We start from the raw sequence: 13,042 nt of genomic DNA, 5'->3' as shown, positions 1-13,042 counted from the left end.
TTCGTCATGTATTAAAGTCAGAGTCACCAGCAAAGTTGAAGGGTATTTATTCTTTTTGGTTTGTTTTACTAAATCTTTGTGAAAATAAGAAAAGCTGGCTTGATTCCCTCTATACATAGAAATAACTCTTGTTCACTGAATGACCCTTACCCTATAGATCCAGTCATCCATGCCATGGGAAAAAAAAATTGTTGTGTCTATTCATTTTCACTGGATGTCATCCAGAAAGCAGAAATATTACTGCTTATGTTCTTCTCGTGTTGATGAACTGCAATAAAGGACTCTTCATATGCCAAAGTTAATCTGCTAACGTAAGACTTACTGCTCTTTGCAGTGCTATGCCAAACGTACATCTTCAGCACTTTTTCCTGTTTTTTGACCTTAACTCTTTACTCCTGGCAAATCATCCTACTATTAAACTGTACCCAAGTAAAAAAGTTTTAAATTCCCTGAAACTTTTTCCCTTCTCTGAAACGTAAAATCGTTTGATATCTTGGCCTATGAGGACACACACACGCATTCACATACAAATGGCAATGCCAGCATTGTCATTTACAGAAGAATTCTTCAAGCAGCAGCGTCAGCCTCTAAGCCTATAAAATAGTCCTTCCCAGCAAGGTAAATGAAAATCAGAACTATATTACTTGAACAGTTAGGTTCAGGTCCTGCAAGTCGTAGCTAAGGTGAGCAAGAACTCCGCCTGAAAATAAGGAGTTGCAGACTCAGCTCCATTTTCAGAAAGCTGTCCCAGAGAACATGTCAATCCATTTGTTAGCTGTGCTTGCTGGCAGTTATATGCAAATCCATTTGTATACTGATTGCTTTTTCTACATGATGTTATTACATAGCACACATGGCATAAAAAATTTAAAATCTATCTAGTAGAGCATGTGTGAATGTATACGGACGGCAGAGTTCTGTCCCATGCTGTTAATGCATGTGTGCCCCAACCCCTTGCTTTCGTTTGTTCATAAGTGCCAGCAGCTTATTCCACAGCTGATGAAGAGGTCTGTGCCAGTGCAAAAGAAAAAACAACAGTTACACTTTTTTCCTCTTATTTTGAAGCAGTGAAGTCCCTCCAAAGGGCCAGTCTAAGTTCACCTTGAGGGCATTAGCAGAGGCTGCTTTAAAATAAAAATCTTTTAGTATTAGTCAATTGAAAGATAAAGCCTTTTCTGTTCTGTGTAAATAATTTTTGAGGAATGTACTCTTCTAAGGCAATTCCCGATTAGCATATGCTATAGCTTATTGTCAGACCCTGTCCACAGGGTACAATTGTGACACAGACTGTGAATATTCAGCAATAGGAGTCTGTAAATCTGAGTAGGTAATGACAAAGCCTCTTTAGGGAAAGCCAGAATGAGGTGAGCTGAGTAGAATAATGGCAGTCTTGGGGGGCAGGGGAGTATTTTAATTTAATCAAAGCCAGAGCAACTGAAAAAGATACTATTAAAAGGACTTGCTCTCTGAAGTAAATACTTTTCAGATAAATGCACAGTTCAAACTGACATGCTAAATTGGCATCCTTACATCCACTCTATTCTCTGGATCAAAGCAAAGTTAATCATTTCACTTGCCTTTTATCTGTTTTATGGATGTGTGTGTGGGTATGTGTGCATATGTATGTGTACGGTGTGCGCATGTGCACACACGAGTAACAGAAAATAATGGCAATGAGGGACGGGTTTTTGCTTTTTCTGTAATGAAGTTGAAGATTTTTTTTTAATGTAGTGGTACCTAATAGTCATTGCCCACTGTTGTAAAAGCTCAGAAGTATTGCAGCTTTCTCTTGCCTGTGTTTGCCCAGCCACCCTTCTACATACTACAAGCACTGGGAAATTTCAATGACACAGCTTGGAATGGGTTCAGTGACCTCAATTATGCCCTCCCACCCACTCCAAACTCCTTTCAATTTGCAAAAAGCTTTAAGTGGACAAAACCCAGATGCCTTTTGCTTGTAGTTCAGTAAGAACAGATTGGGCATGTAGATTCTTGTCAAAGTGATATATGTAGTTCATTTTCCATTAACTCTTTCTTAACTAAGGATTTTAAATTCTCAGTTCCAAGTCTAGCACTCTGCTTTGCTTTCTACTGCTTTTTAAAGTTCATTATGCCTACAACATCATTTAAAAAAATGAACGTTAAAAAGCCTCGGCTAGACATTGACTGATACGAAACAGACTGAATGTTTGGTTCTGCTTTTAAAGGCAATCACTTTTTTTCTTTTTAAACTTGTTTCATGTGTAATAACCCATCCTATTGTCTAAGACAGTTCAAAAGCACTAACTAAACATAATAAATAAAAACACCAGTTTGGGGGGAGAAAGAAATCATGACTGTGGAAATGATTTACTAGTCAAAACCAGTACATGGGCCCTGATGACCTTGAGAGCTTGCTTCAGTTGGCTTGCTTAAACTTAGACTGCTTTCATAATGTTGTAATATTGCCCCAAAGAGTCGGTGCCTCTCCCCTCCCCCAGAACATTTCATTACACTCCCTTTCTCCCTCTCTCTCTCTCTCTTTTTCTTTCATTCTGCAGAAACATGTGCTGTCAATAATGGAGGCTGTGATCGGACTTGCAAGGATACCGCGACAGGGGTACGATGCAGTTGCCCAGTTGGATTTACCCTGCAGCCTGATGGGAAAACGTGCAAAGGTCAGCTTCTGTTTGCTTTGCAATGCATCATTTGCCTTCAGCGGTTCCAGTACAAGATGTAAATATTCAGTTATTTAATCAATACTTTTAAGTTAAGGCAATACTGGCATAGTGATTGCAATTGAGTTCATTAGCTTTCTCCTTCCCTAATTTTTCTGTATTTACCTATTTCAATCATTTTTCTCTCTATTTATTAAAGGGTTTTATTACTGCAGAGAAACGAGATACAGAGGTCAAACTGTTTCAAACTGACCAGAGATTTAGAGGAACAACTCCGGGCTGCAAAAAGCCTTCAGTTTCAAAGGATAGTCTGATACCCTTGTAAAACTTCAGTCATCTAATGGTGTCTGAATTGGTCTATTCAAAAAGCGAGTTAAACTTCTCAACCAGTACTTTGTTACCTGCAGATGATCAACTGGTTATTACTAAGCGAAGACAAGCAAAAGGTGCAGAGGTATTGCTGAAAAAACCCAGACAATTGTCCATTTCTACCCCTTCAAAACATAAGTAGCCAGCTACAAAGGAAAACCAAAACAGCATTTACTAGTGCACAGGTCTAAACCGTACAGCTGATGCTCAGATTTTACTGTTCCAAAGGCAGCACAAGAACCTTGGCATTTTGTCCTTCATGAGTGTGTTAAAACTGAGGTCAGGGGAAGAGAGAACAGAAAAGAGCATCTGATATCACTGTCAACATCTGTTCTCAGTTAAGGAGACAGGGACAGTTCTCAAATATCCCTGCAGAATCACACTTAATGGCACTATGCACTTGAGTAGATTTAGATACATGTTAGTAGGACCAGGCCCTCCATCAACCATTTTCCCATCTTCCTATGTATTTCTTTTGAGCTCCATTGCAAGAGACTTGGTGATGGACATCCAGGAGGACATCGCATATACTGTTGTCACAGAGAATATTTTTTTATCATTCAGTGACTTAGCATGTTGACCTAACTTGCTAAGAAACTATCGGGACTTTTTTCCTTCAAAGTAACCAGAAATGTCAGAATTTCTTCAGTCCAGGGCTTGATGTTACTTAAAATAGTAAAACCCACAAAAATAAACAGAAAATGTGTGGTTTCCTCTTGCTCCAGGCTGAAAAATCCCAGTGCTTGGGCATGATCCTGTTAGTATTTATAGAAATAACAGTCCATTTGCCTGTTTATTTGAAAATAAAACATTTAAGCTGCCATTGCACACAATGTTAATAGTTAAGGGTGAGCACACATCAAAAATCAGTCGTTTTAGTTCAAGCCACATAAAAACAATCTTCATTTTTACAGGCAGACTAGCTAAGCCATAGCAGACCAGTAATAGCGATTCCACCGAGTGCTTAAAAAGAAGGCATTTTAATACTGTAACATACACCTAGACTTGATCATAATGTTTATTATTGAAACTGCATCATGAAAAAAAAGATTAATTCTAAATTTAGGAGTTTGGCCATAGAACTAATATGAAACAGTATTTCTATAATAATCAAGTCTATAATTAGTGCTACAGACAAAATGAAATATTCAACTGATCCTCAAACCAATTACCCTAGCTCTAAGCTCTTTCACATTTTTTTCTTTTCCCCCTTTTTATGAGAAGAAAATATGAGAAACAGAATCTGTATTTTTTTGATGCTGCAGATTCTTTCTTAAAATAAGCAGCAACTGGAAATTAACTCCCATGGTTTAACAAACCAACCAGGCCATTTCTTTTTAACCTTTATTGACATTTTAGGAAATACTCTTCATGATAAAATGGTAAAATATATGTTTTGCATTTAATTTAACTGTAATTAAAAATATTTATCTAATATATTGCACTGTGAGATTTCTGGGCTAGATTCTGTTTCCCTGAAGCTAAAGTAACTTCCCATTTAAATCTGTGCACAAAGGAACCTGCACTTAAACTGAACAGTGAAGCTTCTTCCGTAGCTTTTGCAGGCAGCCCTTAGTCAAGACTGCTCTCTAAGATTTACATCTTCTGAGCACAAAAGTGAGCATTTTGGTGGAGTGACATTGATGCCTTCCTGGCTCCTCTTGCTTATAGGTAAAGCCTAGAAAAGGCTGGGGTGGGGAAATTCAGTGTGCACATTTTCCTTTCTCCGAGTTCTATAGGAAACAAAAGAAAAGAGTGATCAGCTCAAGTTTTCGCCTTTGATTTTTTTTCTCTTTACTCTCCTTGATTTGACTGGCCCACAATTTTTCATATATACAGTTCATTGTTCCCTCTAGCTGTAACATTACGTCTGTGTGGTAAGAGCAATGGATTATCTATTGGATGCCCTTTAAAGCATCTTCAGGGATCATGCAGCTGTCACATCCTGTCTTTCTTGGGCAGAGTTTTCAAGTCCATCAAATGTCACAGCATATCCAAGTGAGGTTTTTCACAGAAGCACCATTTTAAGAGAGGTTATATTTCTAAATATGGGAGAAAGATATGTCATTATCTATTAAAGGCAAGTAGAGAGACAGGGCATGTAAGAAAAGCTGAGAGAAGTTGGAGGGATAATTAATATACTAACCGAAAAATGCAGTTGTGGGTTGAGCAAAATGATTAATATGTTTAGTTTGAATTTAGCAAATAATGTTGACCAAAAAGAATGTTTTTATTGGAAAGTCTACGATTTTTCAGTCCATTTTGGCATCTTCCTCTCTAAGACATTTTACATAGTGCAGCTACTATTTGAAATTATGTAGTTGCTTAGATTCAAGAGGCTTAAATAAGACTCAAAGAAACATCTGAACTTTAGAGTACTCTGACATGGACATTGTGTAATTTATTAATCTGTAATTCTAGCTCACTTGTAGGTGATTTCCGCAATAGTGCGCTTTTACCATACTGGTATTTTATGGAAATCTATTGCCACTTTTCTTCCTTTTTTTTTACAAGGGAATCAGGTAAATTAAAGAACATTTTTATTTTTAAATTAATGAAATAAATAAAAATACTATTTTTCTAAATAACAACAATTCCCAGATGGTTCTGTTCAAAATCAGGACTAGTCTGTTTTAGGCATTGTATGCACATATAATGGGAAAAAGAGTTTATTGTCCAAAATGTTCACAGGTTTTTGTTTAGTAGTTTGGAATTTCATTAACTGTTTAGCATAGAAAAAAGGCAAGTATACATACAAAAGGAAAGGCAATTTTTTAAGAAAGAGTATACGCAAACATGCTTTATTTGCCAAAAGATGGCAAATAAACCCTATTAAATGTAACTAATTGTCCTAGACTTTGTTTGCAATATCATATTTCATATTCTATAGTTCTATCATAAAAGCTGGGATGGATTCAAATCACGGAGTACAGAACTGTGTCAGGACTGAAACTCTGGTATTTCTCCTGGCCCTTTCCCAATGTATCAGAGAATGGATGGTGCAGGAAAGCAATTTCCAAGTAATACAGGGGACCTACCTTCAGCAGTTTTGCGTGTCAACCTCTTTCATAGGCTCAGTGGGAAATGAGAGTTCATTGTACCTCAAAGAATCAAGCTCCTTTTGTTAATGCAGAGTGCAGTCTGGTTTATATCAAGTGTCAGTAAAATAGGAAAAAAAAATTGTTGTGGAGAAAGTTTTAACATGGAATATGTACAGGTAGCTGCATAGCCCGTAGGAAGACTACCGTAGCAGAAGATTGTTTTGGCTTCTGGAAGCTGGAAAAATCTTTTTTGTCTCAGATTCTTTCTCCCTTACATATATTACTTACCTGATCTCGTAGTGAAATAAGAGCGAAAGTGCTGTCTGTGGTCTAGTTAGAGGGACCTTTAGGTGTATTAATGGTGGCTGGGATAAAAATTCATTAACCTTTTGCTGTTCTTTAAAAGTCAGTCTCAAACTCAAGTCTTCCCTCAGCTGGGTTGGCACACAATGGAGAATGTTCCTTTTTTCCCTTCAGCTTTCCTATCAGCTTGGCTCTTAATAAGCCAAACCATGGAGGCTTTTGTCAGCTAAGAGAAGAGACACATCCCAGGCAGAAAGAGTTCCATATTCTCCCTCTAATTAATGCTATTTAATTTCTCCTACCACTGTAACTGGGTGATCCCAGCTTGATGCTGAGTTCATTTGCTGCTGTCGATTATTGTGCTACGCATGACGAAACAGTGGCGTTCATTTCCTTAAATGCCTACCAAGTCACCCCACAGAAGTCAGCTAACGCGGACAGAAAGGGAGCCAGAGGATTAAAAGACATAGTGGCCCAGGATGCTTATTGCTCATTGCCTCCTACCCACTTTTTAATATCCCCTATATTCTGCATATCAGGGGTTCTGTGGTCCCTAGCTCCCTTGCTTGTTGGTTTCTGTGCATCCTTCCTGCTGAGTACCCTTTTCATGCATCCATCTGTAATCTGCCCTCAGTGAGAAGATTCATCAGTTTAGCATTTTAATTATATTAAATACAACTTATGTAGCTGATAAAGCAGGAGACTCGTTTGCAAAAAACTTGGGAGGTTCAAGAGGAGTGAAGTCATTCTAGATTAGACTTAGCGCAGATTTCTGAAGATTGTTTAAATCCAGCTGCCGAACTGGATCAAACAATAAAGGGCTCGTCTGCCCGAGCGCAGCTCCAGAAGGATGGGAGACAAGCTGGGCAAGGGAGCATTCTTCTTCCAGGACTTACAGTAGAGGAGGACTGGGAATGACTGCGAAAGACATCTGAGAAAGACGGGGGCTTGCTTTGTGGGTTCCTTAAGAAGTGAATTAGAGCAAGAGGAAGGGCCACAGGCTTCTGGCATGGTGTAAAATGTAGGACCGTGTGTCTGATATGCTCCGTCTCTGCCTCAGGGATTTAACAAAGAAACTGTGTCCCCGAGGCACTCTTGTGCCCCAGAATAATGCAGCTTCCTAGCACTGTACACATAGACATAGAGGAACTGTGCAGGGTGCAGCAGTTGCTGAACTCCTAGAGTCAAATGGCAGAGCAAATATAATTTTTAAGCAGGAGAAGAGAAGCATAACTGGATTTCTAAGGGTTATGGTCCAAAAGCCACATCTTAAATATGGCTTTTCCATAAACATCTATAAAGTGCCACCTAACTTTGCAATGCCCCATAGATGTTTTATAATAGCAAGATGTGTATAATTTTGTTTAGCTAACTTTGTATTTTGCATCATTTTCACAGGTAAGCTTGACAGTGGGATTTTGGGGAGGTAGGTACTCAGCTGGGCTAGAATGTCAGTGGTTTTCGTAGCAATATGATGTTATATTGATAATCTGCCACCAGCTGTAGCTAAATACAGCAGTATTAATTCATGTGCACGAACAGATCTTTGCCAAGCCCAGGTGATCTCATGGACATGTATTTAGGAGACAGAAAGGTCCCTGCACGTCTCCACCTAGAGATGGGGCATTTTATTTACTGTGCAACACTAAGTAAGCCCTTCTTAGCCCTCTGGCATATTGTTTAACTAGAGCAGTGTTACGCTGGGGTTATGTGACTGGATGCTGTTTAGGCAAACATTTCTTCTTCCTGCTGTCTCATTGTCATGGTTACCCAGCAATGTGGTGTGCTCTCTACTTCCTTGAAACAGGCCCCCATCCTTTTGCATTCAGATGCAGCAAAGAAATGTGGCACTTACATGCTTAAATACTTGACTGTGCTGCAGTGGGAGCATCAGAAATGCCTTAGCCTTGAATGGTTTGTCCACTAACTCAACTCTGTAACCTTCCTTATCATTAAGCGATCTAGAAAAGAAGAGCAGGAGCATAGAAACTAATGAACAATTTCAGTCAAAGGACCGAATCAAAGTCTGTTGAAATAAAAGGGAATTTTTGCATTGGCTTTATTAGGTTGACATAGTAATTGCTCTTTTTTATCTTTCTTAATTGCAGCCTATTACAGCAGGAAAATGCATTTTAAATTGTTTTTGGATACAAAAAAATGAAACCCTGAAAGCGAATTAAATTTTAAAAATGGAATTGTTTCTGTAAGGAAAGAGTTTGTTACAGAACAAGTTTCAATGAAGCAAAATATGTCGTATTTCGTTAAATATGAACTGAAAGGTTTCATTAAATTAAATGTTTGAAATTAATGCTTGACATCAGTTTGGTATGAGAATATGACTCAGATGTTGAAGGCTTTCCTCTCTTTTCATTCAGAACACACTAACACTAAGTGAAAAGCTCACAATGAACAGTTTAGCTGGCCAATTTGGCTTCATTTCCTGGCTACAGAATATCTGTGAACAGTTATGATTTCCTCCATCATTCCATTAGTCGAAATTACTTAAAATTTGTTTTAGGTTTTTTCTCTAAATTGCATTAAATTGACTAAAGCTTTTAGAATTGCATCTTGTCAGTCCCGATCAATTCATGAAACTGAAAACGTTTGCTCTTTTTTTAGAAAGGAACACCAGAAGGAGTTGCGGGTTATTTTTATTGTTTATTATTAGTAAGATGCAGTTGTTAATCTGGTACATCAACTATTAGCTTGCTTGAGCTATGATACTACCTTTGTTTGACTGTGGTTGATTGGATAAGTTTGAGAGTAGTGTATTTTTTTCTCTGATTGCCTAAACGGAGAAGTTTTTGCAGTAGGAGTAATTACCTATGATGAACTCAGGTTTTGTTTTGTTAATATCCCTGACTCAACTTGACTTTTTTTTTACACGCCAATAAAAGTTTAACAGTAAAATATATCCCTGTGCAAGATAACCTCTGTAAAATATATGTATCAGTCAAGTTTACACCAAGGCAGATAGAACGTAAGTGGCACATACGACCACGCTTTTCACATCATATAAGTGTCTCAATGAGTTTAGAATCGAGTCTATAGGTTTGGAGCAGGTCTTCTGAACTGAGATTTGTCTCACCTAAGAGCCAAATGCAAGACAGGCACAAATGAACTCATGTGAATGAACTTTTTTTTTATTTTTTGGTTTGGGCACTGTTCTAGTTTTCTTCCTTAGCTATAAAGAGACCTCCTTGAAAGTAGTCACCCAAATACAAAAAGTTTTCCTCGGTTAGATTGCCACAGAAAATTCTTAGGTTTCTGCTTAGGTGAGACTATCGTTTTACCAAAGGTATATATGACTTTTTCATAAATGCATGAGAAGCATTAGAGAAGACATCACTAAAATAGCATGCTGAAAGGTAACCTAAGTTCCCTGCTGAAGTGTGTAACTTCCATTTGAGGGTGCACAGCCACAGAATTTAGATATTTATCTTCTGCGTAACTTCAAGGAACGTATTGCATTAGAATCACTAAGATACTGTGCTATAAAGCTGGAATTATGTTCCCTGTTGAATTCATTCACATACATCAGTATTTTAAAATAAAAGGAATTTAAATTTTCTCCTCAAGAGTTTAAACTTCTAGAGGTTGCTTATAGAGGCAAATCTGTTCATAGCTGCCTGACTACTCCTACTTGAGATCCACAGGCTACTTTCTGTGCACCTCCCATTAGCAGTATCCTTTAGTGTGATATCTGTGATACTGCACACGGTGAAAGGAATATTGGTGCCTGCTCTACATTACATGGCGTTAGTGTCAATAGGTATTGTATTGGCACCCAGAGCAGATCCTGGGACATACAAAAAGAGCTTTTTCCAGCTAACCTTTCTCTAGCAACATGAAGATTTTTTTTAAGACATATGAAGAGGTCAGTTCAGTTTACTCCACATTAGACACATACGGTTTTTGAGGAACATAAGCTTTATGAGCCATTAGCCATAAAGAGCCATTAGCATTTTCCAGTGCTCTCTCAAAAAAGGGAAAAACCATACATGCAAATGGTGTGAAAGAATAAACTCAAATGAAGTAAGTTGCTGGCAGTCATCACCTCCACTGCAGTCGGAGCACTGCGGTACCAGCAAATGTCAGCATAAATGTCAGTCACAAGATTACAAGCAGCAGTGGGTTTTTTGAAGAGGACATCTGGCAGAGGCAGAAAGGGCAGAGACCTGCTTGTCTTATTCCCTTGTCTTCTGATTACATTTCCCTTGATAACTGCAGCACCTGAAATGGCCATTTACTTCTGTGGCATATCTTTAAGATAACTTATGTAGTTAATAGAGTGGTTGTACTCTTAATACTGGTTCATACCGTTGCTGCTTGATGCTAGAGTAATTTGGTGTACAGCGCATTAAATTTTGTTGACATTCTGCTGATACGGTGCCTTATATTCATAGTTTGGTTTGGAAAGTAGCATATGGAAAATGGTCCCTTAGCCTTACTCTCAGTCAAAGGTACAGTGATGACTAGTGAGAGCAGCTTTTCATTTAAGCTAATAAGTAGCTTCTCTTTGCTTGCTGCACATAAATAAAGCTATCTGGGTTGGATTGCTCTGGGATATCCCAGAGCAATAGTATGCATGTTGCTTAGAGTCCACCAAAAGTAACTAAGGGAAAGACAGGATTACTCTCAGTAGGCTTTAATTTACTATTTTGGTATCTCCGCTGGAAAAAAATGCAAAACTTTGCAAATGGAAACAGATTAAGATACACTGAGTGCTTAGACCCTGTATGAAAAAGCTGACCCAAGCAGATAGAACATTTTAACCATGATTCCTGGGAGTGGCAAGTGATACAAGGTTTTTGGGTGATCGGTCAGATACACTTCAGGCTTTTTAGGGGTAAATTTCTCAGGCATTTCAGAAAATTGAATCCTTGTAGGATTTCAAGTCAAGACCCTCAGAAAAAAAGGCGCTGAAAACTACTATTTCATTTTTAAAATAGAGGTTATCATCCTCAGGCCTTTGTATAGACTGCACCTTCTGTGACTCTTCCTTTGATCCCCAAGGCCCATATTGCCCCTGCCATGGATACCGAACTAGAATGTCTGTCCTCTCTTCTATTCATCAGCTCTCAGTGGTCATCAACTTTGATTTTGGACCTTGTGCCTTTTACTTCTCTCAGGAATCCCACAGTGTCCCATTTTTTAGAATATGGTCAGAAGAATAGGTGACCCCAAGGAAAAATAAGCACCTCAGCTTTGGTAATTCCTGATGGGATTAGAGGTTTTACATCGTATGGCTAAGCTACCTCCTATTTGCACAAGCTTAAAGGTATGTGCATTGGGAAATAACATGGAACAGCTGGCACCCTCTGAACTCATATCCTATCGCAATAACATGCTCATAAGCACATGCAAATAGTCTAATCCCAGCCTATAGGGTATCCACTTTACTTGCCTTGAAAATATATCTGGACTGGGTTACCCATTCCATTTCCCTTCAGAGTCTGACCAGTGAGGAATAAAGTGACTCTTCTTGATCTCAACAATAGAAACAAAATACAAGAAAAAAGGGGGTGTTAATACAGTGGCGCAGAGAGGCCTGTGTTCTCCACTCACATGTGAAAGTCAAGGCAGCACAAAATTCCAGTGCCTCTCTGGTTTCCTTCTACTTTCTGTGTCACTCCCTCAGAAAAACATCCTACTCCAGAAGGATCAGACTTCCTTGATTTTTATCATCAGCAGTCAGTAGCCTGTTTGTCAAAGCCAGTTCACAAGCTGTCTGGAGTCGGGGGTAGAATTTTAGAAGTTAGTTATTAAAGTATGTGTTGTCTTTTAACAACCCTTAAGTGTTTACTGAAGTGGTTTATTTTGAGCCATTCTTTCTCCCTGATGACTTTCTCCCTGCTTCTCATCAACTTAAACCAAGAGTAAACTTCCCAATAGTCAAATCAAGATCTAGTTTTCATGATTCATTATCCAGCAGCTCTACTTCCATCAGACCCCTTACATGACTCTGCAGTCAAGCTATAACAACTTATCAGTGTTTGTAACTAGAAATAAGTGCATGTTCAAATATAAACACCATTTGAGTTTGCTTCTCTGCACATGTAAGCAAAGAGCTATCAGAAAATAGAAGAGATCAGATATGATCACAAGCTACTACAGCCATGAATCAAAATAAAAAATACCTTTGCCCTCTCCATGCTGAACACAAGGCAAATACAAGTCTTGTGGCTGAGGTCTGTCTGCTATCCTAAAAACAAGAAAAAAAATTAAATACAAAAACCTCTTATATGTTTGCATGCATAAATTGTATGACACAGAATGGAGAATGGACAGAGGAACGTCTTTACCTTGTATGAGAAGTCAGCACCTAAATAAATTCATGAACATGTGACTGATGTGAAGAATGATGGTAATGAAAATGTGGGTCCTCCAGTAACTAGACTAGTGCTTTTAGGAGGAACAAAAATAGTCATTTTCTATATAAGTGATGCACAGATTAAATGTGCAATTAAATGTTCAATTAAAATAGCTGAATTTTCTCTAAAATGCCTTCTGACAAACAAGTTCTGACCATTTTCTAGTGCTTCTGCATAGTTAAAGCATCATGAGATCACATGCCATTTTCAGGAAGCAAGCAGATAGCTTCTTGGTAAAGGCAGATTTGTGTGAATCTCAAACTGCTCAAGTCATTTATGGAAACCAACAGATTTTCTG

The 13,042-nt window shown here is 38.3% G+C and overlaps 1 protein-coding gene across 5 annotated transcripts in view; it reads left to right on the top strand.

Moving 5' to 3' along the window:
* SCUBE1 (signal peptide, CUB domain and EGF like domain containing 1) overlaps nucleotides 1-13,042 on the top strand; it is a 223,332-nt gene that overhangs the window by 142,415 nt on the left and 67,875 nt on the right. For all 5 annotated transcript variants that reach the window (XM_076343880.1, XM_076343872.1, XM_076343862.1 and 2 more), the window contains one exon: nucleotides 2,541-2,657. In XM_076343880.1, the coding sequence (XP_076199995.1) occupies nucleotides 2,541-2,657 (117 nt within the window). The remainder of the gene's footprint in view (nucleotides 1-2,540; nucleotides 2,658-13,042) is intronic.

Source organism: Aptenodytes patagonicus, chromosome 1 (genome assembly GCF_965638725.1).
Source record: "Aptenodytes patagonicus chromosome 1, bAptPat1.pri.cur, whole genome shotgun sequence".
NCBI classification, from domain to species: domain Eukaryota; kingdom Metazoa; phylum Chordata; class Aves; order Sphenisciformes; family Spheniscidae; genus Aptenodytes; species Aptenodytes patagonicus.
This window is presented reverse-complemented; position numbering and strand designations above follow the sequence as displayed.